This window comes from Artemia franciscana, chromosome 3, assembly GCF_032884065.1.
Source record: "Artemia franciscana chromosome 3, ASM3288406v1, whole genome shotgun sequence".
NCBI lineage: Eukaryota > Metazoa > Arthropoda > Branchiopoda > Anostraca > Artemiidae > Artemia > Artemia franciscana.
In genome coordinates, this window is record NC_088865.1 from 4586903 (window position 1) to 4614502 (window position 27600).

Genomic DNA, 27600 nt, shown 5'->3' on the forward strand with positions numbered 1-27600 from the left:
ATATCATCATTTTCTCTTAGACCTTACAAAAGCAAAGCGATCAGTAGGCTGGACTTCCGAAATTACTATCATGATTCCAAATATTTTGTGATCTAACGTTGAAATTTCAATTCTTCGCTTATATTTGACAAGCGTGGCCACAAAAAGCAAATAATTTAAATGTTTTCATGGTTGGATCTTTATTGACTTTAACACATCCTCATCTCTGTATTTTAGGCTAGCCTAGTTGGACTCCAAAAATGAATTTGTGACCCCAAGGACAATCTTTTCTTTCTGAATAAACTTATTTATTTATATCAGGGTTTCAACTGATAAAAATTTAGATAAGAGGCTTCTATCTTGGAAGTATGTCTAGTTGAGGTGATTGAAATCCTAGGAATGGATCCAGAGTATTTACAATCTCTTAGGAAGAGGTCACTTATTTTTTTTCCCTGACGATTTTATATCTTATAGACTATACTTATATCTTCATGATCTTTCACAGTTAACTTTACAGATCTTTTACAGTTTACTTTACAATCTTTAGGCTACACCGTTAAACTAAGAGCAACTCTTTTAATCCACAAAATATACAAAATATAAAAGTTTTGGTAGCCTATTTAGATTTTGGATTTAAGCCATGGAAAAAAGAGAATATACTTCTTTTTCAACTTAAAAAGGTGTTGTACTAGGAAAATGTAACTTTCAGAAATTGATTTCCATAAGTATATAAGATATAAATTATTTTTTATATATACTTATTTCTTTACAATCTCTCACTTATATCTTTTGATGTTTTGCTAGCTGAATTTTGACCATTGAAAAGCATTAGGCCTGTGTGATTTCAGCAGAATTGAGTTGCATAAAGGTAAAATTCTTTAGTCTGTTGAATTAACAATTTTCCCAAACTAACCCATTTCCAAGATACAAAAAGTATCCAAACTAGAATTTTGCTCAGATAAATACAATAAGCTATAGATAACAGCAAAATAAACATGATAACCTGATTAATAGAAACAGGCTGCAAGACAAAAAATATAAGACAAGACAAATATAAGACAAGACAAAAAATATAAAAAAATATAAGAATTAAATATAAAAATATTTAATATATAAAAATATAAAATATATAAATAATATATAATATATAATAAAAATAAATAATATTATAAAAATTTTTATAATCTATAAAAATATAAAAATATTATAAAAAATATAAGACAAGACAAATATAAGACAAAAGATCTATTGTGTTTCTATTTATTTTTCTTTTTGGCTCTGTATTTATCCTAATGCTATAGCCTACCTAGAGCCCTTACAGAGGAAGGGGTGCATTGTCACAGACAAAATTATGATATTTCAAAAGAGACTAAAATGAGGAATATAGCCTAATGGTTTTCATTAAAATTTTCCTTGTGAAATCCTCTCACCCCAATTAGAGATAACCTGCTTTTCTGTTTGGGCCAAGACAGTTGGCTAACAAAGACAATCTCTAGCAATCTGTCATCCTTCATTCACAGGTTATGTTTTAGCCATTTCTCTCATTTTAGCCCAAAAAGTGGGATAAAACCATATTTGTCATACAGCTTACTGTCTGAGATACAGCAATTCATTCAGGTACAAAAACTGATGGTAAGCTCTCTAGAAAACATTTACCAAATCCTTCTCTGTTTTTTGGAGTACCAATGCTTAACAACCATACATTAACACTGTCATCATCAGAACTTCAAGTGCTCTAAATCTGGTTTGCAGACTTATATTGCTATTCTTCAACTGTGAAAAAACAACAGCATAGGCCTTGGCTATTCTACTTTTAACAACTTCACTGACCTACTATCTTCACTAATAGTACTATCTAGATGTGTGAAGCTGTCTGCTTGATTGATCTCTTTCTTATACAACATCATTTACTCCTAGTCTTGTGCCTTAGTCTTCTTAACATTAATTTTTAAACCTATCCTTACATCCTGAACTCACAAAACCCCTAACAATTCATTCATTTTGCTAATATTTTCATCTTGAATGTTTGATTTGTCAGCATCATCAAGTCTAGGAGAGTGTTAGCTCCCTATTCTTTCTATGTTTTCCCAGTACCTTTGCAGTGCTCCTTAGGATGAAGTCCATTAAAATGATCCATATAAATTGAGACTGAACACAAGCTTGCTAAACTCCCTATTTAATGCAGAACCAGCTACTAATTTCATTTTCTACCTTAACTACAAAAGTGCTATTTTGTATATAGCACCAATCACTTTAATGTATTTATCTGGTTTACTGTATAAGGATAGGACTTTTGGTGAAGCTATTTTATCAGCTGAATCAAATGCTTGCTCATAATCTATATAACTATGAAGTGAAGGGTCCTGATTACTCAGACACTTCTGAATTACTAATATAATAAGGAAAGCTTGGTCAGTGCATCCTCTACCCTTCCTAAAACCAATCTGTTCTTCTCTCAAAACCTTATCTACAACATTTCTGAGTCTAAAAAGTATCATCATACTTAGTAATTTGCTTTCTATAACAACCAGGCTAATGCCTCTATAATTACCACATCCACTCTTAATACCTTTCTTATGGAGGAGTTTAATTAGAGTTTATCTAAAATTTCTAGATACTTCCCCATGTTCAAAAATTGTATTCATAATTTCCAGTAACTTATTTATATCCTCAAAACCACCATATTAAAAAGAAATACTTATTCACCACATTATCAGTACTTGGGCTTTATGGTTTTTTTAATCCTTTTAGTTATACTGCTAATTCTACCTTACAAAATAAACCTTCCTTCATGTTTATAGGGTTACTAACTTTTCAATCTTTTCCTGTATCTCAGGGCTGCAGCTAAGGGAAGTGAGAGGGAGGGTGGACCTCCCCCCTAAAGTTCCAAGATGTCAGTGCTTGGTGCTGACACCTTGGAATTCAGCTTATGCTTCTAGTTTAATTTAGCTTATGTGTCAGCATTTTTTGGTATGCTGGACATTTTTCTAGCACATTCTCTGTGCCCCCACCAAAACTGCAAACACAAGCTGCACCCATGGTAACTCGGTCATGGTTGACCACATTCATAAAATATTATGCCCATCACAAGGTCACAGCTCTTTAATTTTGTTAATCGGTTAATTAATTATTTTATCTATTTTTAATAGCATAGTAATAAATAAGTTCAAAAAGGGGACTATGACCATAATATAGTTAATTGCTAGTAAGTTTCTGGACTGGATGTGACTTTTGGCTTATGCCCCCTCCTCTCCCAAGAGAAATCCTAAAAATGCCACTGACTAGGACTGCCCGGGGGGAATTATCAGGAAGTGAATATGACATTGTGATAAGGATGAAATAAGGAGTGTAATGGTAATTCTTTTACTACTATCTTTCCTCATTTGGAGCTGCTAGTATACCCTGTTACAGAAAAAAAAAAATCTGTCATTCATTTTTCTTTTTTCAAGTTTTGTTGTTGTTTCTCTTTTCTCATCATGTAATTGCTAACTACTCTGTCTTACACAGATATTTAGTGGCAACAAATGTACAACAGTCCAGATGATTGAACCATTTTGTTTTTTCAGGCTTTGATACAGGTTCTTTCTTCTCCTGAATGGACAGTTAGGACAGATTCTTAGTATTAAAATCAGAAACGTTCATTATTTTTTCATCTATTCTTTAAGCAATTATCTAATGTTTGCTGTTATGATTGATTGTTCTCCTCAAAAACATGGATGCCTCAAAGATAAATTTAGATCCATTTTAAGAGCCCTTAACTATACTGGCTTGTTTAAATTAGAAGCTTAGTTCAAATTGGAAATGCAATCATTTAGACATTAGCTCAATAAATAAAACATTTTAACACACTGCGCTAAAATATAATTGTATTAGAGATTTTGGGAGATTGTACTAAGTAGTTCTTCAGCCACAAAATCCATAGATGCAACCATAAAATAGCATTAACCATCTGGTATAAAAATATACCACCATATTCATATGCATTGCCAGTACCATCTCTCAGCCACCCCTTTTGCGCATATAGTTTTTGAAAAAGCTTAGAGTTAACCTATTAAATTTCCTGATGGTAATTCCTGCAACCTCATTTGTGATACAGCCATGTAGTTTTCTTTTCTTACAGTTTTATATCCTAAAATTGCTAAAGAACCACTTTTTAATATAGATAAATTTTAAATGGACTATAAGCCTTGTAGCGTTTTAATTGGTGTTTCTTTTTTTTCAGGTTCAAATTTAAGAAATTTAGGACAATATAAGAGTAGTTGCTTGAAATGACAGGAGTAAGTAATGCACCTTCAAAACTTGGAGCAACAGAAGTTGAAAGCAACCCTTCAAAGGTTGTTGTGGTGAGAAAGATTTATTTAAAGTCTAAACAAAGATATGGCATTTTCTGTCTCCCAATATCAAAATTTGGCAACTGGTCCATTGTGCTGCTTTGCTAAATAAATTTAAATTTATCTCAGCTTATTTTCTTAATTAAACCTTAGTCCTGTGGTGGCGCAGTGGATGTGACCTTAGCTTGGTAATACGGGACCCAGAGATCGAATCACGCTTCAGGAATGCACTGCAGGGCCGACGCAGGGACCTTAGTAGTCAAGAAGCGTCGTTAATTCTTAAATAAAAAATAAAAAATAAATTTAACCTTATGATTTTTGTCATGATACTAGGTTGGGTCGTTTTCGTTTTGTTTTTTTCATTTATGCCAATTGACTAGGAAGAAAAAATGAAGAATGGCTAAAACATTTACTGATGAGCAATTAGTTTACTATTAGTTGTTCACCAATCTAAGTTAGTATTAAGTTGCTGTCTAGGTATTAATCCATCTCAACTTGTTTAGAGTATTTCATGCTCTGTTATTTACTATGCATAATGACTTTTTAGTCATGTTTTCTTTTTCCCATGATATTGCTTCTTGTTTTGGAAACCACTTTGTAATAATCCAGAGTTAAAATTTTGTATAATTTGTATCACAGCCCCCCTGTGGTAGCACAGCAAATTTATCCTTTGCTTGGGAATATAGGGCAGGGATTTAGTATTAGATGTATTCATCTTGGGAAATCCCTCAACAGAAAGATCCTCTTCCTGGGGAATTCTCTCCCCCCTGGAGAAAATAAGGAAGGTGGGATTTTGGAATATTCTACCTAGAGTCTATAATTAATTTAAAAAAAAAAAACTTCCTCAAAAGAAGTTTTTTCAAGAAAAGTGAAGAGCTAGACTAAATCTGAGAAAGTGGAAAAAAGCCAAATAAGCAGTGCAAGCTTAAAACGACCATAAATCACAATCAATAAGTAAGAAAAACCTAAAACTAACAGAAATTTTTAAAAATAATCCAGTGAAACTTCACTTGAATAGAAACTACCATTAATAATTGTAAGACTAATTCTTACTTAATTACTTAATTAAATTGTTCTTACTTAATTATTGTTTTTTTCTCTTTATGCGTTTAGTTGTCATGTTTTTTGCGTGTGTGTTATTTTTTTATATATTTTTTTTTTCATTCTCTCGTTTTTTTTTCCGTTAAGAAAGGCTCCTGGACATGGCACCCAAATATTCAGAATATTTTGTAATTAAAGTGTTGTTTTGTTTTTATTTTTGTTCAGTGCTTTTTTGAAATTAAAACCTGTTTTTCTTACTTATTTTTTTTTAAATAGCTCTTTGTGCACAGACCCCCACTTCTCTACTAATATATTGCCCTAAAGTGCAGCTTCTAAGTGCACTTACTGAATTTGTGACCCTGTATTTTTTTTTTTTGGCAATGTCAACAAAGCAAACAATTTTTTCCTCTAAGAAAACTATGATCAGTAGCACTAAATTTTTGCCTTACTTGCTTGAATATCAATGGCCCTAAAGATAAAGATCTTCTATTAAATGAGCACAAGGTTTCTTGTAAGAGTACTTGCTAACCAAAGACAATGCCATTTTATGAAATAGGTTGGCTCACCATATTCTTATTTCTCATGAACCTCCCAAAGGCGGCTGGATTTTCACTGGGAGGTCTTTTTTTATGAAGTTCCTTATCTACTCATCCCTGATCCTTTCAGTTCATAGTATTCATGCTTTGGAGCTTGGCACCACAGTTTTTCATCAATATTTTCCTTGGAAGAAGTCTCAATTAATTTAATTTGTTTTCCAAAGCTTGCTGAACTCTAAAAAAACTGAAGCAGGAGCTAGACTGCTTCTACTGATTGGTTTGAGCTGCTACTTGATGGTTTAACAGATGGCTATCATATTTTAAAAACAGATTTTTCTCTTTTGTGTATAAACATAACCTTGGAAGCTCGACTTCAAATCTTAATAATGCGATAGTGTCAAGCCTCTTGATTATCCAAATAAAAGCTAATGATGATGATGAAAAAATTGATGGTGACCATTTGCTGCTGTATCCCAATGATAATAGTGTTTCTAGTTATTTTAATGTTGATTGTTCGAAATAATCCTTGAGGAGCAATTTTAGGAGCTTAAAATTTTTTAAGAGTTTATGAGTTTCAAAATTTAGCTGTAAAAAATTGGGTTGTAGATCACATATTCTGCACCTCATAAACTCACACCTACATCAATGATGCAGTTGCTGCTCCATCTAACAAAAGAAAAAAGGATAATATTGGCAAATGTATGACTCACAAAAATAAAAAAAGTTTCTATTTAGAAATCATTGTTGTTACTTAGGAGCAGGGTTGCTTTTCCTCGTTTGTTTTTTCTCTATTTCATTCAATAATCTTGTTATATCATTTGTTATTGAAAAATAAATAATTATACTTTTGATTGAAATTTAAATAAATCCTATCTCGATTGAGCTCTCTAAAGTTCTTCCGAAAATATTTTGAGACTGAACTAGCTCTATAATTTTGAGTGTAATCTGGGTAAAACCCCTGTTTACTTCCTGACATCGAATACACTCCAGACAAAAGATTTGGCGTCTTTTATTCTGAAGAACCAGATTCTTAAACCAGCCAAATATCAGTGAAACAAAAGGAGCTGATAAACTGGATTATTAGTGCAAACTGGAAAAATAAAATTTATAACTCTGTTATCCAAACCCACAATCCATGAAATTCTGGACTCGCATTTTTTTTCCTATAAAGAATTTTTCTTGTACATTTTTTTAATTATTATTTTCTTATAGATATTTTTTTCCTTATATCTTTTGGCTCACAATCTAATTCATGAACTCATTATTCCAATTGTTGGTGTAATAGATTTTGTGATATAGATTGTCAATAGAAAGATAGATTTACAATTCAAATCATGAAGTTGCAATCTAGTTTGTCATTGTAAAAATACCTTGGCTCATTAGCTTTTGTTCTAAGCTATATTTTTTATTAGCCTCCTGGGCTTGGTATTTGCTTTAGTTTGATGACAAGTTATGGCTTTAAGGGTTGTACTTAACTGCATGTTGTTTTTTTTTTCTCAAACATAATTTGATTGAAGTTCTGATCAGGCTTGTGAATTTTAATTTGCTGCATTTTTAGGTAAAGGACCTATCACAAAGTAAATACGACAGGACGTTTAGGATATGTAATGAAGGGCACAGTCTGGGAAATGCTCTTAGCTCCGTGATTAGAACACAGTGAGTTTTGCCTTTTTTTCTCTCTGTCTTCTCTTTTTTCTTGTTTTTCTTTATTCTCTTTTTTTTTGTTTCTTTAAAAAATATGCTGTTCACCAGAACAAGACTTACCAATATCCAGGGACATCGTTTCACTTTTGTTGAAGATCTTGATGAAAACCCTGATTTTTTTTACCAAATTATATTGTCGAATTTTTGATCAAATTGTCCTTTTTTTTACCCTAATTTAAGACGGTAAAAAACATGATAAACTGGTGTATTAATGGAGTTCTTAAAATGATGAATGAAAATACTAAGCTACCTTTTTCACTTTTTATTAGTATACAATATAATTCAGTACTTTAATTCGTCAAAAACGACTATAGTAAAAATAAATATAGTAAAAAATAAAAGAGAAGAAAGAGCACAATGCATAAACAGCTTCGTCATGTTCAATTTGCTTCTAGGGCTTCTTCCAAGGATTGACATCCTTAAAACGTGAATACATATCACTGCAAAAAACTCCTTGACAAAATCTTAAGTTTCTATTACGCTATATATTTTTTGGTAAAATTTCTGATGCTCAATCTTATTTTATGTTAATAGGACATTCTTTATACCGAAGCAAAGTCTAAGGGGTAAGGGTAAAAAAGAGGAACTTTTCATCCTCCTCAACAATCCCTGAAAGTTTGATCTTAATACCATTAGCCTAGGTAATAGTTGTACTGTTGCTAGTATTAGTAGTAGCAAGGAAATAGTGTCTTTTATTAGTTTAGTATCCTCCTCCTCATTATGGCCTTAAAGTTTCAACTTCATACTATGAGCTGTTCCTGAGATGCTAATTTGCTCTTTTGACAGCTTTCATATATATTGCATGTTTTATGGCATGATTTATATGATAGTATGTTTTATGGCATGATTTATGGCATGCCATATATGACATGATTTGATTCAGTGCCCTTGAATATTTCATTAAAATTTCTTCTGAATAGCCTTAGTATTAGTAGTAGTTTGTATGTAGTACCTTTTGGGCGGTTCAACACCCCCTTCAACATTCATGTTGGGGGATATCAACGGAGCCCCAAAGAGAGTTTTGTTTCCTCTCTGTTATGGTAACGAACATTTACTTACTTAATAATTTAATTAATTCAATTCTTGAAAATGGAACTTTGGATATAATTTACGCATCAAAGAATTGACATTTGATGCAGATTTCAAATATGTAATTAGCATTAAGTTTTAAATGTTTAACCAAATTTTGTTAAAGGGGAATTACCAAGTCATTTTAGGGACACTTACTTAAATCCCTTAATAAAGAAGGTGATTTTATATGAACTCTGTTGTAACGAAGATAGCAAATGGCTTGGGAAAATAGGGTATTGAATATGAAGTTAGACTCATAGACCTAGATCGCGCAGATTACCCTGGATAAGATGCTAGTGACATTAACTTTAGAGGCTGGAGGGGGGGGGGGGTCAGGGATGGATAATTGACTAAGTGAATAGCTTCACCTATCTTGTAGGTTAGGTAAATCCAATGAACAGGAAATAAGTAGTATTGCCAAGACGAAGCGTGAATTTTCGTTGTTGGAAAGACTGGTCTGAGGTAGGAAGCGTACTTGGAAGTAAGATCAAACCAGTTTGTGGTAACGAACAATAAGTAAGGAGCGACTCAGCTTAATAGTAACCGAAACTTTAATGAAAGAATTTTGATAAACAACAAAGAGAGATAAAACTTTACAAAAAGAAAACTTCAAACGAGACGACGGCCAGTAAAGAGGAAAGACTAAAACAACGCGGATATTTCGCCTGTATCCAAACAAGGCGTCCTCAGCACAAGATAAAAAATTAAAAGAAAACTAAACTAAAAACAAATAAAAACCACCACCAATAATAATAAATACAATTGTCGCTACTTATCCACGCAGGGAAAAGCAGCTATTTGAGTTACTTCAATGAGAATCAAAGAGCAACTGAGGAAAAATTATGAAAATTGAAACTTTTAATTGATCAAACCCTGGGTTAAATCCTTCCCAGAATCAAGAAAACTACCTAATGGTCTCACTGATTGGAAACAAGTATCGATGTTATATTTACCTAAAATTCGTTTAAGCATCTCCCCCAAAGTAGGGAGATTTAGTTAGTGGGGTGTATAAAATTCCTTGCTCCTGTGGAAAGTTTTATATTGGTAGAACTCACCAACAATTTATTGAAAAATTTATTGAGCATCGCAACTCAATAGAAAAAACCCTGCAATTAAGAAAGCCTCTGGAAACTTTTGTTTTGGCTCTAGCTGAACATAGACTCTTTTATCCTGCACATTTTATACAATTTGATGAGGCTACAGCTATTTCTAATGATAGAGGTTTTTCTCAGTGGGCAAGGGAGGGTATAGAAATTAAAAAACATATATTTGCTAATATTTCAATAAATAGAGACACAGGGAATTTAAATATTGACCCAATTTATGATATTCTTTTGAAAAATGAACCCATAATCAATAAGGGAATTAAAATTTTACATAATCACCAGGGGACAAGATTACCCACTAGACCAAAAAGAGTTGCTTCAATAATAGCTTACAAGAAGATTATTTTGCAACAGAATAATTAACTAAGTTTCAATTTACATAATTTTTCCTCAGTTGCTCTTTGATTCTCATTGAAGTAACTCAAATAGCTGCTTTTCCCTACGTGGATAAGTAGCGACAATTGTATTTATCATTATTGGTGGAGATTTTTATTTGTTTTAGATTAGTTTTCTTTTAATTAAAAAAAAAAATTCTTGTGCTGAGGCCGCCTTGTTTGGATACAGGCGAAATATCCGCGTTGTTTTAGTCTTTCCTCTCTACTGGTCGTCGTCTCGTTTGAAGTTTTCTTTTTCTAGAATTTTATCTCTCTTTGTTGTTTAAAGTCATGTCTGGGCAGTTCGGCGTAAGAACTTTCAAAAGAATTTTGATAGCTAATGCATCAAAAGAGTTGGCTTTTTACACTGATTCCAAATATTTAAATCCCATTAAGTTGAATGTTACCCATCAACCGCTATAAGCCTGAGAGAATACATAAAATATAAAAGAGAACGAAAGTGAGAATAGAAAAGAAATAGTAAAAAGAAAATACTAGAAGAAAAGGAAAGAAATAAAAAAGAAAAGACAAGAAAAGCGTTGGCCTTTTATGAAGGCCATCGAAAATACTAGATGCAACAAAGTGTGTATTTTGAGAAGACATCTGCTGCCCTTCTTCAGCAACATTAGATTATTATTATATTAGCATATTTATATTATTAGCATTATTATTGTATTATTAGCATATTGTATTCCAAAGTCAATTGAAAATGAGCCACAGAATACCATAAAGGCAAAGGTAAAACCTAGAAAACTGATCCGTCCCTATGGATGGTTTTTTTTATGAAGGCCTACTTTAGTTTTGTTAGGATTTTTGAAGACACCGGATTTCGGCTGGGGTGCGGGGGCCGATTGAGATGCAGTTACCCATCAATTGCTAAAAGCCTGAGAGAATACATAAAAGAAAAGTGAGAATAGAAAAGAAATGGAAAAAAGAAAATAATCGAAGAAAAGAAAAGAAAGAGAATAATAAAAAAGAAAGGACAAGAAAAGCGTTGGCCATTTATTAAGGTCAACGAAAATACTAGATGCAAAATCTGCCTCCCTTCTTCAGCAACATTAGATTATTATTATATCAGCACATTTATAGTATTGGCATTATTATTATATTATTTTTTATATTATTAGCATATTATATTAGCTATGTTGCTAATATAGATCAATATTATATTAGCATTATTACTCAAATAGTCCAATTCGCACCTTCCGAGCGAAAATGTGAATGATTTAGATCAGAAAAAAACAAATAACGTGGGGATCAAAATGAGACAAAAAGCCAAATGGGAAGAATCAAAGAGCTAGCAACACAGAAGAAAATAACAGGTAAAATAACACTTTAAAGGAATAAAAAACAATAAACCCAAATCAAAAAAGGTAAATAGTGACGATGACCACACTGTCTTTCCATATCAAACAAACACTGCTTAGAAACAATACAGAAATTTTTTCAAGACAGTGGAATTCAATTCCGTGGATATTTCGGTCCTATGTCCAGGGCCGTCCTTAGCACTACACTAGAAATATATATATATATATATATATATATATATATATATATATAAACTTGCATTAAAATGTGAAAATAAAAACTAAAAATGTTTAAAAGAAATTTTCAAAGCTGACGTAGCATCCTTAAGTCACCGAAGTTCAACCAGGACTGATAAAGAAAATGATGTGAGATGATAAATTCACTCAAACAAAACAGAACAAAATAATTAAATACAAGTTTTCAAAGCTAATCTTGCTTTTTTAGCAGCTTGCCTCAGAATCCTTTTTTTAACTGGTTCAATGCTATTATAAATTGGTTTAGTAAAATATTTTGTTTGATCATTTTTAATTAAATGTGAGTATAAAGAATTTAGTAAATACTCCTCAAAGTCCCTATTTAAAGTAATATTAATATTTATTTTGAGACTAATTTCGATTGATTCTTGAACCACCTATTTTATCCTCAAATCATTACTAATGAGAGAAGATTTTTGTAGTGAAAACTACATACTGGTTATTCTTTGTGCAAACATTTTTCAATCTTGTTGTGATTCTTGGGGTGTACAGAAGATAAATAATATTTGAGGACTTATCAGGAGTCTCAGATTGTGACGTATCTCCGATTTTACGGGAACGTCTTTTTAGTCTACGGTTAATTATATTATTGACAAAAGGAATGGGGTATCCCAAAAAGGATATACCAAAAAGAATACCATTACCAAAAAGAATATCTCTGATAAAATTTATTTTTGTATTTACGTACGAATCGGAACAAATGTCTAGGACACGATCAATGAGAGAATTTACAACTGCCCTTTTCACTTGCGGGGGATGATTTGAATGAAAATGAAGATTTTCTATTGTTTTGCGTTGGTTTTCTATAGATAGTAAAATCCAGGTTATCAGCATTACGAATAATTAACACATCTAAAAATTACTATGTTTACATTACACTATTACTATAGCGTAATGTGTGAAGCTTGGAAAAACAGAATGAATAAATATGGATGAAAAAGTCAAAATTGAAAAAAAATTGTGAAAAATATGCAGAAATGTAGAGAAAATTATGGATATCTACATATTTTTTTGAAAATCAGAGTCCAAAAATTCTTCTTTCTTTTGCTATGCAAAAATTGCATTTTGCCTTGATTTATTTATTTATTTATTTATTTTATTTTCTTTATTTCCCTCAAAAAATGAGGAGTACGCTACAATATAATATAAAGAAAAAACAACTGATAACACTTACAATCAAAACGTATCAAATATTGATCGAACACTTAAAAAAAAAAAAAAAAAAAAAAAAAAAAAAACACTTGCTAAATAGATTAGCCTATAAATCATGAAGAGCCAGAACTGTTACTAAAAAACGGAAATAAATTGTGGCCTAAAAGGCTAATTTTCGCCCTATCTTCAAATGTTTTATATTTTTTCTTTATACAGACTACAGGATCCTTCACATTAAGCTTTAAAACAATCTCAGTGTTACTAAAAGAAAGGGGGAAACCAAGTAAAAATTTACAAAATTTAAAATAAGCAACTTTAATGGGCGAAAGATCAGAAGGTCTGAAATTTCGGAGGAGGAGGGACGGGAACAATACGTGAGGCAGAGCAACAGTGCTATACATACGACCAAGGACGTCCCGACGGTAAAGACCCCGAAAACGAATTAAAAGACCAAATGCCTTGCGTAGTTTCATCTGAACATGCTGAACCAGGACTGGTTTGAAATCTCTTTTCGAAGCAGCATAAGGTAATCCCAAATAAGTGACTATTGGCGACGACTGAAAAATAACACCATTGCCGCAATCGAGAGTCGCCCTGACATTATCCTCTAAACAATTTACAACAAAAAATTGACATTTTTCAAAACTGATAGAAAGGCCCAAACCTTTTAAACAATTAATTAAAATATTAAAATTAGAAACAAGACTAGACTTGGACCGGCTTAGAAGGATAATGTCATCAGCATATGCAATGTAAGACAGATTTCAAGATAATAAAACAAACGAGCAGGAAAGAGAATTAAGGGCAGTAGCTAAACAAGAATTGAATATTTCTGGTTCGATTTCTGGTTTGATCATTATTGGTGGAGATTTTTATTTGTTTTTAGATTAGTTTTCTTTTAATTAAAAAAAAAAATTCTTGTGCTGAGGCCGCCTTGTTTGGATACAGGCGAAATATCCGCGTTGTTTTAGTCTTTCCTCTCTACTGGTCGTCGTCTCGTTTGAAGTTTTCTTTTTCTAGAATTTTATCTCTCTTTGTTGTTTAAAGTCATGTCTGGGCAGTTCGGCGTAAGAACTTTCAAAAGAATTTTGATAGCTAATGCATCAAAAGAGTTGGCTTTTTACACTGATTCCAAATATTTAAATCCCATTAAGTTGAATGTTACCCATCAACCGCTATAAGCCTGAGAGAATACATAAAATATAAAAGAGAACAAAAGCGAGAATAGAAAAGAAATAGTAAAAAGAAAATACTAGAAGAAAAGGAAAGAAATAAAAAAGAAAAGACAAGAAAAGCGTTGGCCTTTTATGAAGGCCATCGAAAATACTAGATGCAACAAAGTGTGTATTTTGAGAAGACATCTGCTGCCCTTCTTCAGCAACATTAGATTATTATTATATTAGCATATTTATATTATTAGCATTATTATTGTATTATTAGCATATTGTATTCCAAAGTCAATTGAAAATGAGCCACAGAATACCATAAAGGCAAAGGTAAAACCTAGAAAACTGATCCGTCCCTATGGATGGTTTTTTTTATGAAGGCCTACTTTAGTTTTGTTAGGATTTTTGAAGACACCGGATTTCGGCTGGGGTGCGGGGGCCGATTGAGATGCAGTTACCCATCAATTGCTAAAAGCCTGAGAGAATACATAAAAGAAAAGTGAGAATAGAAAAGAAATGGAAAAAAGAAAATAATCGAAGAAAAGAAAAGAAAGAGAATAATAAAAAAGAAAGGACAAGAAAAGCGTTGGCCATTTATTAAGGTCAACGAAAATACTAGATGCAAAATCTGCCTCCCTTCTTCAGCAACATTAGATTATTATTATATCAGCACATTTATAGTATTGGCATTATTATTATATTATTTTTTATATTATTAGCATATTATATTAGCTATGTTGCTAATATAGATCAATATTATATTAGCATTATTACTCAAATAGTCCAATTCGCACCTTCCGAGCGAAAATGTGAACGATTTAGATCAGAAAAAAACAAATAACGTGGGGATCAAAATGAGACAAAAAGCCAAATGGGAAGAATCAAAGAGCTAGCAACACAGAAGAAAATAACAGGTAAAATAACACTTTAAAGGAATAAAAAACAATAAACCCAAATCAAAAAAGGTAAATAGTGACGATGACCACACTGTCTTTCCATATCAAACAAACACTGCTTAGAAACAATACAGAAATTTTTTCAAGACAGTGGAATTCAATTCCGTGGATATTTCGGTCCTATGTCCAGGGCCGTCCTTAGCACTACACTAGAAATATATATATATATATATATATATATATATATATATATATATATATAAACTTGCATTAAAATGTGAAAAAAAACTAAAAATGTTTAAAAGAAATTTTCAAAGCTGACGTAGCATCCTTAAGTCACCGAAGTTCAACCAGGACTGATAAAGAAAATGATGTGAGATGATAAATTCACTCAAACAAAACAGAACAAAATAATTAAATACAAGTTTTCAAAGCTAATCTTGCTTTTTTAGCAGCTTGCCTCAGAATCCTTTTTTTAACTGGTTCAATGCTATTATAAATTGGTTTAGTAAAATATTTTGTTTGATCATTTTTAATTAAATGTGAGTATAAATAATTTAGTAAATACTCCTCAAAGTCCCTATTTAAAGTAATATTAATATTTATTTTGAGACTAATTTCGATTGATTCTTGAACCACCTATTTTATCCTCAAATCATTACTAATGAGAGAAGATTTTTGTAGTGAAAACTACATACTGGTTATTCTTTGTGCAAACATTTTTCAATCTTGTTGTGATTCTTGGGGTGTACAGAAGATAAATAATATTTGAGGACTTATCAGGAGTCTCAGATTGTGACGTATCTCCGATTTTACGGGAACGTCTTTTTAGTCTACGGTTAATTATATTATTGACAAAAGGAATGGGGTATCCCAAAAAGGATATACCAAAAAGAATACCATTACCAAAAAGAATATCTCTGATAAAATTTATTTTTGTATTTACGTACGAATCGGAACAAATGTCTAGGACACGATCAATGAGAGAATTTACAACTGCCCTTTTCACTTGCGGGGGATGATTTGAATGAAAATGAAGATTTTCTATTGTTTTGCGTTGGTTTTCTATAGATAGTAAAATCCAGGTTATCAGCATTACGAATAATTAACACATCTAAAAATTACTATGTTTACATTACACTATTACTATAGCGTAATGTGTGAAGCTTGGAAAAACAGAATGAATAAATATGGATGAAAAAGTCAAAATTGAAAAAAATTTGTGAAAAATATGCAGAAACGTAGAGAAAATTATGGATATCTACATATTTTTTTGAAAATCAGAGTCCAAAAATTCTTCTTTCTTTTGCTATGCAAAAATTGCATTTTGCCTTGATTTATTTATTTATTTATTTATTTTATTTTCTTTATTTCCCTCAAAAAATGAGGAGTACGCTACAATATAATATAAAGAAAAAACAACTGATAACACTTACAATCAAAACGTATCAAATATTGATCGAACACTTAAAAAAAAAAAAAAAAAAAAAAAAAAAAAAACACTTGCTAAATAGATTAGCCTATAAATCATGAAGAGCCAGAACTGTTACTAAAAAACGGAAATAAATTGTGGCCTAAAAGGCTAATTTTCGCCCTATCTTCAAATGTTTTATATTTTTTCTTTATACAGACTACAGGATCCTTCACATTAAGCTTTAAAACAATCTCAGTGTTACTAAAAGAAAGGGGGAAACCAAGTAAAAATTTACAAAATTTAAAATAAGCAACTTTAATGGGCGAAAGATCAGAAGGTCTGAAATTTCGGAGGAGGAGGGACGGGAACAATACGTGAGGCAGAGCAACAGTGCTATACATACGACCAAGGACGTCCCGACGGTAAAGACCCCGAAAACGAATTAAAAGACCAAATGCCTTGCGTAGTTTCATCTGAACATGCTGAACCAGGACTGGTTTGAAATCTCTTTTCGAAGCAGCATAAGGTAATCCCAAATAAGTGACTATTGGCGACGACTGAAAAATAACACCATTGCCGCAATCGAGAGTCGCCCTGACATTATCCTCTAAACAATTTACAACAAAAAATTGACATTTTTCAAAACTGATAGAAAGGCCCAAACCTTTTAAACAATTAATTAAAATATTAAAATTAGAAACAAGACTAGACTTGGACCGGCTTAGAAGGATAATGTCATCAGCATATGCAATGTAAGACAGATTTCAAGATAATAAAACAAACGAGCAGGAAAGAGAATTAAGGGCAGTAGCTAAACAAGAATTGAATATTTCTGGTTCGATTTCTGGTTTGATTATTTCTGGTTCGATTTTCTCTGGGCTAAGTTTTCTGTCGGTTGATTTTCGGGTGGGACGAGTTTTGTGGTGCTAAAAACTGTAGGAGTGGAATGTTGCCTGGGTCTAATTTAGCTTTGGCTGAGGTATGTCTGCACCATCTATGGCACAAGTGATGGCAAATGAATATGTTGATTTTATATGTACAATCAAGGGTGCCAATTGGGGAAGATAAGGAGGGGACAATTGACCCTCCCCTAAGAATAAAAAATGGTATTTTCATACAGAGAAATACAAAATTACCCCCTCGCTCTCTTAGGTTTGACAATTAAACAACCCCTCTACATTTTTGTGAATTTGCACCCGAATGTGTAATATTCTGTCTACTGTCAAGATTATGATGAGAAAGTGAATTAGAAGGCTACGAGGCCAAATCGTCATGGGGGACTGAGGAACCGTTTCCTACGATATTACGACTTGATTGTATTCACTTATTTTATGCTATTATATTTGATTGACTCTCTGGCAGACTAGGTATGTTAACCTTGTTTTCAATTTTAGAACCCGTACTTTGTTGTTAACCATTGGTGGTATTGTTTCTTATTATTGATGTTATCGTGTATCTTAAGTGTATGGTTCGAGTCCAAGTGTTGAAAGTTTTTTTTCAAATTTTCTTTATTACTTATTTAATGCAGCTGCTTAAACCAAATTTTTGATGGATACAGGCAGAACTTTGCTCGGGAGCGCGGAGGGAGGGAGGGAGAAGCTGGATTTATTGTTGAGATCAACACTATGGGATTGTATATGTGTATAATTTATTATTTCAATTAAAATCTTTTTTTGTTAAAATTATAAAAAAAAGACGACAAAATAGTAGATAAGGGTATTTTTGCTCTCTTGGAAAGTTATTTAGCGAGGTGGATTGAAGGATCGATGCAGAGCCTTAATAATACTTAGGGAAGTTCTTTTGGAGTATCGAATTCCACCCTTCCCCCTCCCAAAGTTCTAAGTTTTGTGTCATAAAAATAACATTTTTAGAAATAGGTTTACAGCTCAGATGAGGCACAAAAAAAAGTCTTGAGCTTCATAACACTGGTCACTTCTGACTTGTTGAATTTTCAATATTTGTACATTTTTTTCTTAAGTTTGGAAAAAAGGCCTTAATATGGCTTAAGGGGCTTAGTAAGAGGGCTTAGAAATGTAACTCCGAAACCTGAACTAGAGAAATGACGTTAAACATAAAATTGCGGTAAGACATATTTTTTCAAAATTTAGATAGGTATAGACTTACCTTCTAAGCCCGAGAAATAAAGAAAGGATATATATAGTAGCTCGAGAACAGGTTCCTAGGTCCTGGATATATTCTTGAAAAGTTTCATTTGTTCAACCCAGCTACTTTCCAAGTTAGCAAAAATTCCCTCATCCAGAACTTAACCAAAAAAAAAAAAAAAAAAAAAAAAAAAAAAAAAAAAAAAAAAATATGAACCACCTCTTAGTCTATGCCCATGGCACCATCCATTTTGTCTAGTCTCTTATTTAACTTTTTGTATTACAGGAATAGTGTAAGGTTTTGTGGATATGCTATACCTCATCCTACGAATGACTTTTTTGAACTAAAAATTATCATGGATCCAGAAAAAGTAGCTGGGTTCAACCCAACTTCTCTGCAAGTTAGCAAAAATTCCCTCATACAGAACTTAACCAAAAAAACTGAACCACCTCTTAGTCTATGCCCGTGCTACCATCTACTTGTTTATTTTGACTAGTCTGTTATTTGACTCTTTGTATTACAGGAATGGTGTAAAGTTCTGTGGGTATGCTATACCTCATCCAACGAATGACTTTTTTGAACTAAAAATTATCATGGATCCAGAAAAAGGAATTACATCGAAAGAAGCTCTGGTTAAAGGACTGCAAGACTTGAAAGAATCCACTTCACTAATGAAATCCAAATTTTCAGTAAGTACTAAAATCATCAAGTTTGTTAACTTAAAATAAAACAACAACAGCCAGCAAACTGACTTTCTAGAGCAATTATCTGTACTTTATTTATTTTATTTATTTATTGTTATATTTATTTATTTATTTATTTTATTTTGTTTATTTATTATTTTCCAGGTAGATACCTTAGAAAGCTGAATTTATAATTTGACTGGACTGACCTGGGTTTTGTTTCGAGCTTCGGCCAAATCGGTCGAATAATTCAGCTTAAAATAAATGAATAAAAAGACAATAATAGTGTTTACCGTGCAACACTGCCTCTCATCAAAAATGTCGTGGTAACCATCTGTAAGTAAGGAGTCGGCACAATAGTAACCGAAAAGGAATTTTGATAGCAACAGATACATCAAAAGAATCGTTTTTGCTGATTCCGAATACATAAAATTTATCAAGTTTAAGGCTACCCATCAAAAGCTAGGTAAAGTGCCACCAGTCAGGCAATAGATAGCTCCCGTAAATTACCCTTTTTGCCTGCTTCAGACATCTCAAAAACATTTATTTTCGACGTAATGCCTTAAATTAGGTTTCTGTTGATGTCGATCGTTGTATATGTGGTCGAAATATCCACACTATTGTGTCCGTTTTGACTGTCTAATAAATGGACTGATCCCCATTTGAACGTTTATTTGTTCGTCAGAAACCTTTTGTGATGGAATGGAAAAAAAGTGCAAGGGACTTTTTTAAAAAAAAGATCCTAAAGTAAAAAATATAATATGTTAAATTTTAATTTAAAATAAAAGAATAAAATATAACCCTGAGTTTCTATTTAGTACAGCACCAAATCTGATACAGTAATTAAATACAGTATCAAATTTGAGCTTCCTAGAAGTAATTGTGTTAGAATTTATCTAAATTCGTTTTTTTTTATTTTCATCGTGCATTTTAGTCGCGAATTACGTCTAGCATCAAGTAGTAATAGTCTGGTTGAGAATAGAGCACAATTGACAGTTTGTCTCTTTTTTTGAATCTTAGCAGATTTAGAATTTATCTATTAACAAAACTTTTAACATTTTGATAATTTTTCAGAAAAGTTAATAAGCTTAGAATGTCCTATGTAATACTACCCACTAGTGGGCTGCTTGTTTACATAAATACTACCCTAAATAGGCCTCCCTCCATGACAGAAAGAAATCGTCATCTTCTCTTATAGTGCCCTCTTTCCCAATATTCATTATTTTAAACCACGAACGACCGTGGAGATAGGATTTGATTGGTTTAATTCAGGAATGCCACCCGATTGCAAAGAAAAATCACCCTATTTTAGTAATCTTTTGGTTGATTTAGTGATTTTCTTCAATGATCTAATGATTTATGTGGGTAAAATTCTAGTTAATTGACTTCTTGCTATCTCAGAAAGGGTTTAGGTTAGGAAAATGAAACTTTCAGAGATGAATCTACAGACTAAAGTATGTCCCAGGAAGGTATTTTGAAGCAACTACCTCCACTCCTTCTCCCTCTAGAAGGCCCTGATCTTTGATGACCTTTAAAAATATGTGTGTTATAAAAGTGAAACCTTGCAAAATAGATCTCCTGCTTAATTGAAGTACAACAAAATTGTTTTCAGCTTCATAACTTAGCTCAATTCTATTTTATAAGGTTTTAAAGATATGCAAATACATTTCCTAAATTTTTGGAAAAAAACATTGATATGGCTCAAAATTTTACTCAAGTAACAGGAATTGCATTTTTCAGAACTAAAGGGAGAGAAAAAGCAACTAGTAACTGAAAATTAAGGTAAAATGCTGTTTTGTCAAAATTTCAATAGTGAAATACATGTATGAGAAATAGATATATAGATAGAATGGATAGAAATAGTCACCTAGTATTTTTTTTAGTGAATTTATAGTTTATGATGAGTATTTGTGATTTATTTATTGGATTTATGACTGTAGTTGGCTTATGCTCTAGCTCATGTATCCAAGTTAAATTGCGCTCGCCTTCATATGATGATACGAATAATGGCTGAAATAAATAAGAAGGCAAGAAGAAGTGCGTTCTTCTTTTTTTCTTTTTTGTTGCTGTTGTTAATCTTATTTCTATTTTATTTTTCATTGTTCTGATTTTCGAAATATTCGTCTTTTTTTTCTTCTTTATTTTTCTTTCCTCTTTTTGTTTTTACATTGGCTCACTGACATGGGATGCGGAATTATCATTGTATTTGGATTATGGATGATTTGAATATTTTTTAAGTCCCTGCTCGTAGGTTGGAGGAACTGGAAAAATATCCTCTTGACATAAATAAATATTTTCATAAATTTTTGTCACAAGATCAAGATTTGTCAGTTCCTTATATTGCACCTAAAAATAAATATTTATGTATTCATGATCTTCCACGTTTAAATAATCACATAAAACGAATGTCATTTTGGAATTGTAGAGGACTAAATAGCAGCCTACATTTTTTGCATGATTTTTTAAAGTATTTTCAACCGATGAGTTAGGAGTTTGTGAAACATTCCTTGACGAAAATAATACATTTCAACATTATGAAAATTATCGATTTTTCGGTGTTAGTCGCAAAAAGATTAGGAGGGGAGGAGTAGGTATTTTAATACGAGATGACTTTACATCTTCTTTACGTAATGATTTTATGATTTGGAATCTTGAGATTCTATTTGAGTTGTGTAGTAAAAGTGAATGATGGAAGAAATACGTTTTTGATAATTGTAGTATATCGGCCACCATCGTCTCGTCTTCGAGAGTTTTTAATATAATATGAGTCATTGCTAGATGCTCTCACCCAACAACACCATCTATTTTATGTAATGGGGGATTTTAATGTTGATTCAATGCGTCATAATGCTGTGACATCTAATAAGGGATTGGTATTTTTGAACATTTCATTTTTGCATGGTTTGTTACCTACTTGCTTACTACCGTCAAGAATTTGTGATAACCATGCAACTCTTATTGATAACATTTTCACATCGCAAAATTGCTTTGATACCCATATTATTTTAAATGATACGTCTGATCATTGTGTATTTGTTTCTGACTTCTCTGGATCCGGAATGGAGGGTGAAATTATCAAAAGAAATTTCGTGAATGCGATTTACCGCGGAAAACATGGAAAATAATAACTGAAAGAATAAATAATGTCAAAACAAGAAATATTCCATCCCATATTACAACTAATATAGGAGTTAATATAACGAATGAGAGAGTAATGGCAGAAGCATTTGCTAACCATTTTAGGAAAAATGGACGTGATCTGGTGGATCAAATTTCTGATAGGACACATAATCATAGAAAATGTATTCCAAATAAATTAGATAAGGAAATTTTTATGTACCCTGTCTAGTTCTTGGAATTTCAAAAAGCTGTTACCAGTTTGAAAAACGGATTTTCGATAGGATGTCACGGTATGTCGACTTCTCTGTTTAAAGAATTAGCTGAAGTACTTAGTCAGCTGCTTTTATTTATTTTTAATTCTTGCATGAAAAATGTTTTTTTTTCCAGTTTGTCTTAAAGTAGCTAAGGTTTTACCTTTGTTTAAAAAAGGCGATAAAGATAATCCATATAATTACAGGCCTATTGCTATTTTATCACCTGTTTCTAAAGTTTTAAAAAAAATAATAAAGAGTAGATTTATTTCATTTCTGGTAAAGAATATTTTTTTTCTCCCAATCAGTTTGGTTTCTTGCGTGGTAGGTCAACAGAGCAAGCAGTAGCTGTTTTACATAATTTCTTATCAGATGCTATGGATGATAGTTACTTGGTGGCAACTATATTTTTTGACATTAAAAAAGCTTTTGATACAATAGAACCTGCAATTCTTTTTGATAAATTGCAAAATGTAGGAATTCGTGGAATAGCTCTTGAGTTATTCCAGTCCAGTTGAGTTATGAGTGAGATTTTATTTATTAGAAAGAAGTTTTACAGTCCAAGTTGGTGAGGAATCATCTCATGTTTTTCCTTTAGAAAATATAGGGGTTCCACAAGGGTCTGTATTGGGGCCGTTACTTTTATGTACATAAATGACCTTCCAAAATGCATGCCTTCGGAAGATGAATTACCAATATTGTCTGGAGACGACACAGTAATTAGTTTGAAGGCTGGCAACGAGGAGGACCTACGAATGGCTCTCGAAACTGCTTTTAATTCTTGGTTCCATGCTTATCGACTAATACCTAACCTAGAGAAGTCGGAATTCGTGGTTTCTGGGCGACTTTTGAGATCAGTGAAGCGTGTGTCATTTAAAACTATTAGTATTGGAACTTCCTCCATAAAAAGAGTGGATGTATTTAGATATTTAGGTATCTACATTGACTCAACTCTGTCTTTCAAGGCGCATATTAATAAGCTTGAGGCAACAGTGTCCAGGAATCTTGGCTGTTTGTATAGAGTAAAGTTCCTGTTTCCTTACCAAATAATGAGAAAATTATACTTTTCATTAATGGAATGCTATTTTCAATATTGCCTGACCGTTTGGATGTTGACATTCCATTCACATTTACGAAAACTCCAAATTGTCTAAAACAAGGCAATAAGAATCCTGGACCTATTTTAACACACCCTAGGAAGACAAAAGAATTATCTGAAACCAAAACATATTTTTATTTCTTGATATTCTTCACTTACAACAATATTTGCTTTTTGTTTATTTTGTTTTTTGTTTATCCGTGTCTACGAGTCGATTTCTTTTTTTCCGCTTCTCTCTCTCTCTCTCTCTCTCTCTCTCTCTCTCTCTCTCTCTCTCTCTCTCTCTCTCTCTCTCTCTCTCTCTCTCTCTCTCTCTCTCTCTCTCTCTCCTCTCTCTCTCTCTCTCTCTCTCTCTCTCTCTCTCTCTCTCTCTCTCTCTATCTCTCTCTCTCTCTCTTTCTCTCTTTTTTATGTACTCCGTGTTAGTTATTGAAGTGTAATACCTTCTTTTTTCTCTCTCTATTGTTAAAGGAGACAAAACGAGTTGCCTCCCTGTCTCCTTTGTATAAGATTTATGTATATCGTTTATTGTTTAATAAAGTCAAGTCAGTCAGTCATAGACCTGTCATGTAGGCAAATTTCAGGGCCCTCTAGAGGGAGAAGGAGTGGAGGTGAGTTATTAATAGTAGTAGTAGTAAATGCATTATATGCAATTGTGTTATATACAATTTGGAGGATATACATTGCGTTGGAGGAGGAGCGTGCATAGCTGTGTTGGCCTCAGGTGGTTTGGTGCTGCGGTGAGTTATTAATAGTAGTAGTAAATGTATTATATGCAATTGTATTATATAGAATTCGGAGGATATATATTGGGTTGTAGGAGGAGTATGTGTAGCTGTGTTTGCCTCAGGCGGTTTGGTGCTGCGGTGAGTTATTAGTAGGAGTAGTAGTATTAGCATACAATTTTCCTGGTAAAATGAAGCAAACAGAACTTCAGCTGTTTTTTTTCAAAGGCCATTGGTTAGATACATTGGGCTGGAGGAGGAGCGTGCGTAGCTGTGCTGCCCTCAGGCGGCTTGGTGCTGCGGTGAGTTGTTAGCAGTAGTAGTAGCAAATGTATTATATGCAATTGTATTATATACAATTTGGAAAATATACATTGGGCTAGAGGAGGAGTGTGCGTAGCTGTGTTGGCCTCTGGCGGCTTGGTGATGTGGTGAGTTATTAGTTGTAGTAGCAGTATTAGTATACGATTTCCCGGGCAAGATAAAGCAAGCAGAGCTTCAGCAGTTGTTTTTTTCAAAAGCCATTGGTTGGATACATTGGGCTGGAGGAGGAGTGTGCGTAGCTGTGTTGGCCTCAGGCGGCTTGGTACTGCGGTGAGTTATTAGTGGTAGGAGTAGTATCAACATACAATTTTCCCGGTAAAACGAAGTAAGCAGAAATTCAGCTGTTTTTTTTTTCAAAAGCAATTAGTCGGATACATTGGGCTGGAGGAGGAGCGTGCGTAGCTGTGTTGACCTCAGGCGGCTTGGTGCTGTGATGAGTTATTATTACTAGTAGTACCAGTAGTAAAAGTATTATATGCAATTGCATTATATACAATTTGGAGAATATACATTGGGTCGGAGGAGGAGTGTGTGTAGCTGTGTTGCCCTCAGGCGGCTTGGTTCTGTGGTGAGTTATTAGTAGTAGTAGTTATATTAGCATACAATTTCCCTGATAAAATGAAGCAAGCAGAACTTCAGCTTTTTTTCCAAAAGCCATTGGTTGGATACATCGGGCTGGAGGAGGAGCGTGCGTAGCTGTGTTCCCCTCAGGTGGCTTGGTGCTGCGGTGAGTTATTATTAGTAGTAGTCGTAGTAGTAAATGTATCTTATGCAATTGTATTATATACTATTATGAGGATATACATTGGGTTGGAGGAGGAGCGTGTGTAGCTGCGTTGCCTCAGGCGGCTTGGTGCTGCCGTGAGTTATTAGTAGTAATAGTAGTATTAGTGTACGATTTCCCGGACAAAATGAATCAAGCAGAGCTTCAGTTGCTTTTTTCAAAACCCATTGGTTGGATACATGGGGCTGGAGAAGGAGTGTGCGTAGCTGTGTTGGCCTCAGGTGGCTTGGTATTGCGATGAGTTATTAGTAGCGGTAGTAATATTAGTATACGATTTCTCGGACAAAATGAAGCAAGCAGAGCTTCAGCTGTTTTTTTCAAAGGCCATTGGTTGGATACATTGGGCTGGAGGAGGAGCGTGCGTAGCTGTGATGGCCTCAGATCGCTTGTTGCTCTGCCGAGCTATTAGTAGTAGTAGTAGTATTAGTATACAATTTCCCGGGTAAAATGAAGCAAGCAGAGCTTCATCTGTTTTTTCAAAAGCTATTGGTTGGATACATTGGGTTGGAGGAGGAGCGTGCATAGCTGTGTGGGCCTCAGGCGGCTTGGTGATGCGGTGAGTTATTAGTATTATATGTAATTGTATTATATGCAATTTGGAATGTATACATTGGGTTGGAGGAGGAGCTTGTGTAGTTGTGTTGACCTCAGGCGGCCTGGTACTGCGGAGTTATTTGTGGTATTAGTAGTATTAGTATTAGTATTGGATATAATAAAAGTAAATTTTACACCAAAGATTTTGATGCACAGTAGCCTACGGCCAACCTATCAAAAATGTGCTCAAATAACTTTTAATTTCAGAACGGAATAATGTAGCTGAAGCCTATTGATAAGGCTGAGCTGAAGCCCGGCGGTTTTTTGCAGAACATGACCTTCCTTTTAGAGTCAGGGGCATCTGCTAGGCCTTCTGAGCAAAAGTGTGTTCCCTGCTTAGAAAACGCCAGGTAAAATTCCTTGTGGTCTTGATAAAACGCGAAATATTGTTGGGAAAAAATTTGAACCTGCTGCAGATCAGTCTCATATTAATCACTCTCCTGCAAATCTCCTTTTAGAGTCATGGGCAGTCATGCCTCCTCAAAAGTGTGAAAAAATTAGTACCTATTGCAGATCAGTCTCTCTCAGAAACCACAGAGAGGAATTTTTTTCAATCCTACTGGATGAACCGATAGGCAATCGTTTTGTTAATCTGTGTCTGTTGTAAATCATTTCTAGTGTCCTTAATTCAAACTTTTTTGCAATCGCTTGTTAGGGCTTGTCGAGGTGCCATATTTTCATAGGGCAGAGGTGCCATCTTCTTTCAATCAATGAAATAAGAAGTAAATAAGTTGCTTTGCGTTAGAAACATTCCAAAAGAGAAGTGAAGAAGGTTTTGATTGAATAATGTCTTCGTAGATATGGGAGAGGTAAAGGGGCTGGATGCTCTCCTGAAAGATGACGACCCACATACTATTGTTGTCGGTTGTGTTTGCCATAGCCATGCTTTTTGTGCGTCGAGCACCTTGGAGCTTCCATAGAATTTGATGAGTTTGTTCGTGATCAACTATATACATAATTCACTAAAACACACCCCTGCTATCACGGTTTTTCAAGGGATAACGAATACGAAAAATCGTAGACTACTCAAAATCTATGATGTTCGTTGATTGTCCCTTAAAGCCGTAGTTCTGTGTATTTTCGAACAGTGGAGAGCACTTAAAGTTTGCTTTTACGAAGTAAGTCGGGATGTGATGGATATGTCTTGAAAATGATGAAAAATGTTTTTGCTCTTTCCAGTCTTTTTCCAGTTGTTTGCTCTTTCCAGTCTTCATTTTGCCACAATACGGCAAGTTGTGTTTTATTTTTTAAAATGATGTTCACTAAGCTTTTCTTTTTTAGGAGGCGATGGCAGAAGCTCAAATGCAAGTGGATCCAGAGAGATGACTCAACTTTTTATATTCTTGTAAATTATAAATGATAACGCTTATGTAGGTTTGCTCCCCTTACTTTAGACTTTAATTCTTCTGAACCGCCAGAGGCATCCTAGATATCCAGAAAGAATTACAGTCATTTCTCATATATGCTACCACCAGATGTATTCTCACAGGAGTCGGAATATCATGTTCATGAGTATCAGGTTTCGCTGGTAGGTGCGAAAAAGTGCATTTTTCAGTCTTCCTCTTCTTTAAGTTAGCTCTTGCTC

The 27600-nt window shown here is 33.3% G+C and overlaps 1 protein-coding gene across 3 annotated transcripts; it reads left to right on the forward strand.

Annotated features, from left to right (window-relative positions):
- The first annotated feature begins 92 nt into the window (after positions 1 to 92).
- Positions 93 to 27384, forward strand: LOC136024787 (DNA-directed RNA polymerases I and III subunit RPAC2-like). Of its 3 annotated transcripts, none has more exons than XM_065700246.1 (5): positions 93 to 170; positions 4202 to 4322; positions 7446 to 7543; positions 18959 to 19124; positions 27297 to 27384. In XM_065700246.1, exons 2-5 carry the CDS (start codon positions 4248 to 4250, stop codon positions 27339 to 27341), a joined length of 384 nt encoding a protein of 127 aa, XP_065556318.1. In that variant the 5' UTR covers positions 93 to 170; positions 4202 to 4247; the 3' UTR covers positions 27342 to 27384. The 3 variants fall into 3 exon arrangements, with proteins under 3 accessions (XP_065556318.1, XP_065556320.1, XP_065556319.1); XM_065700248.1 differs by lacking the exon at positions 93 to 170 and adding an exon at positions 182 to 360; XM_065700247.1 differs by lacking the exon at positions 93 to 170 and adding an exon at positions 1388 to 1611.
- Positions 27385 to 27600: the final 216 nt, after the last annotated feature.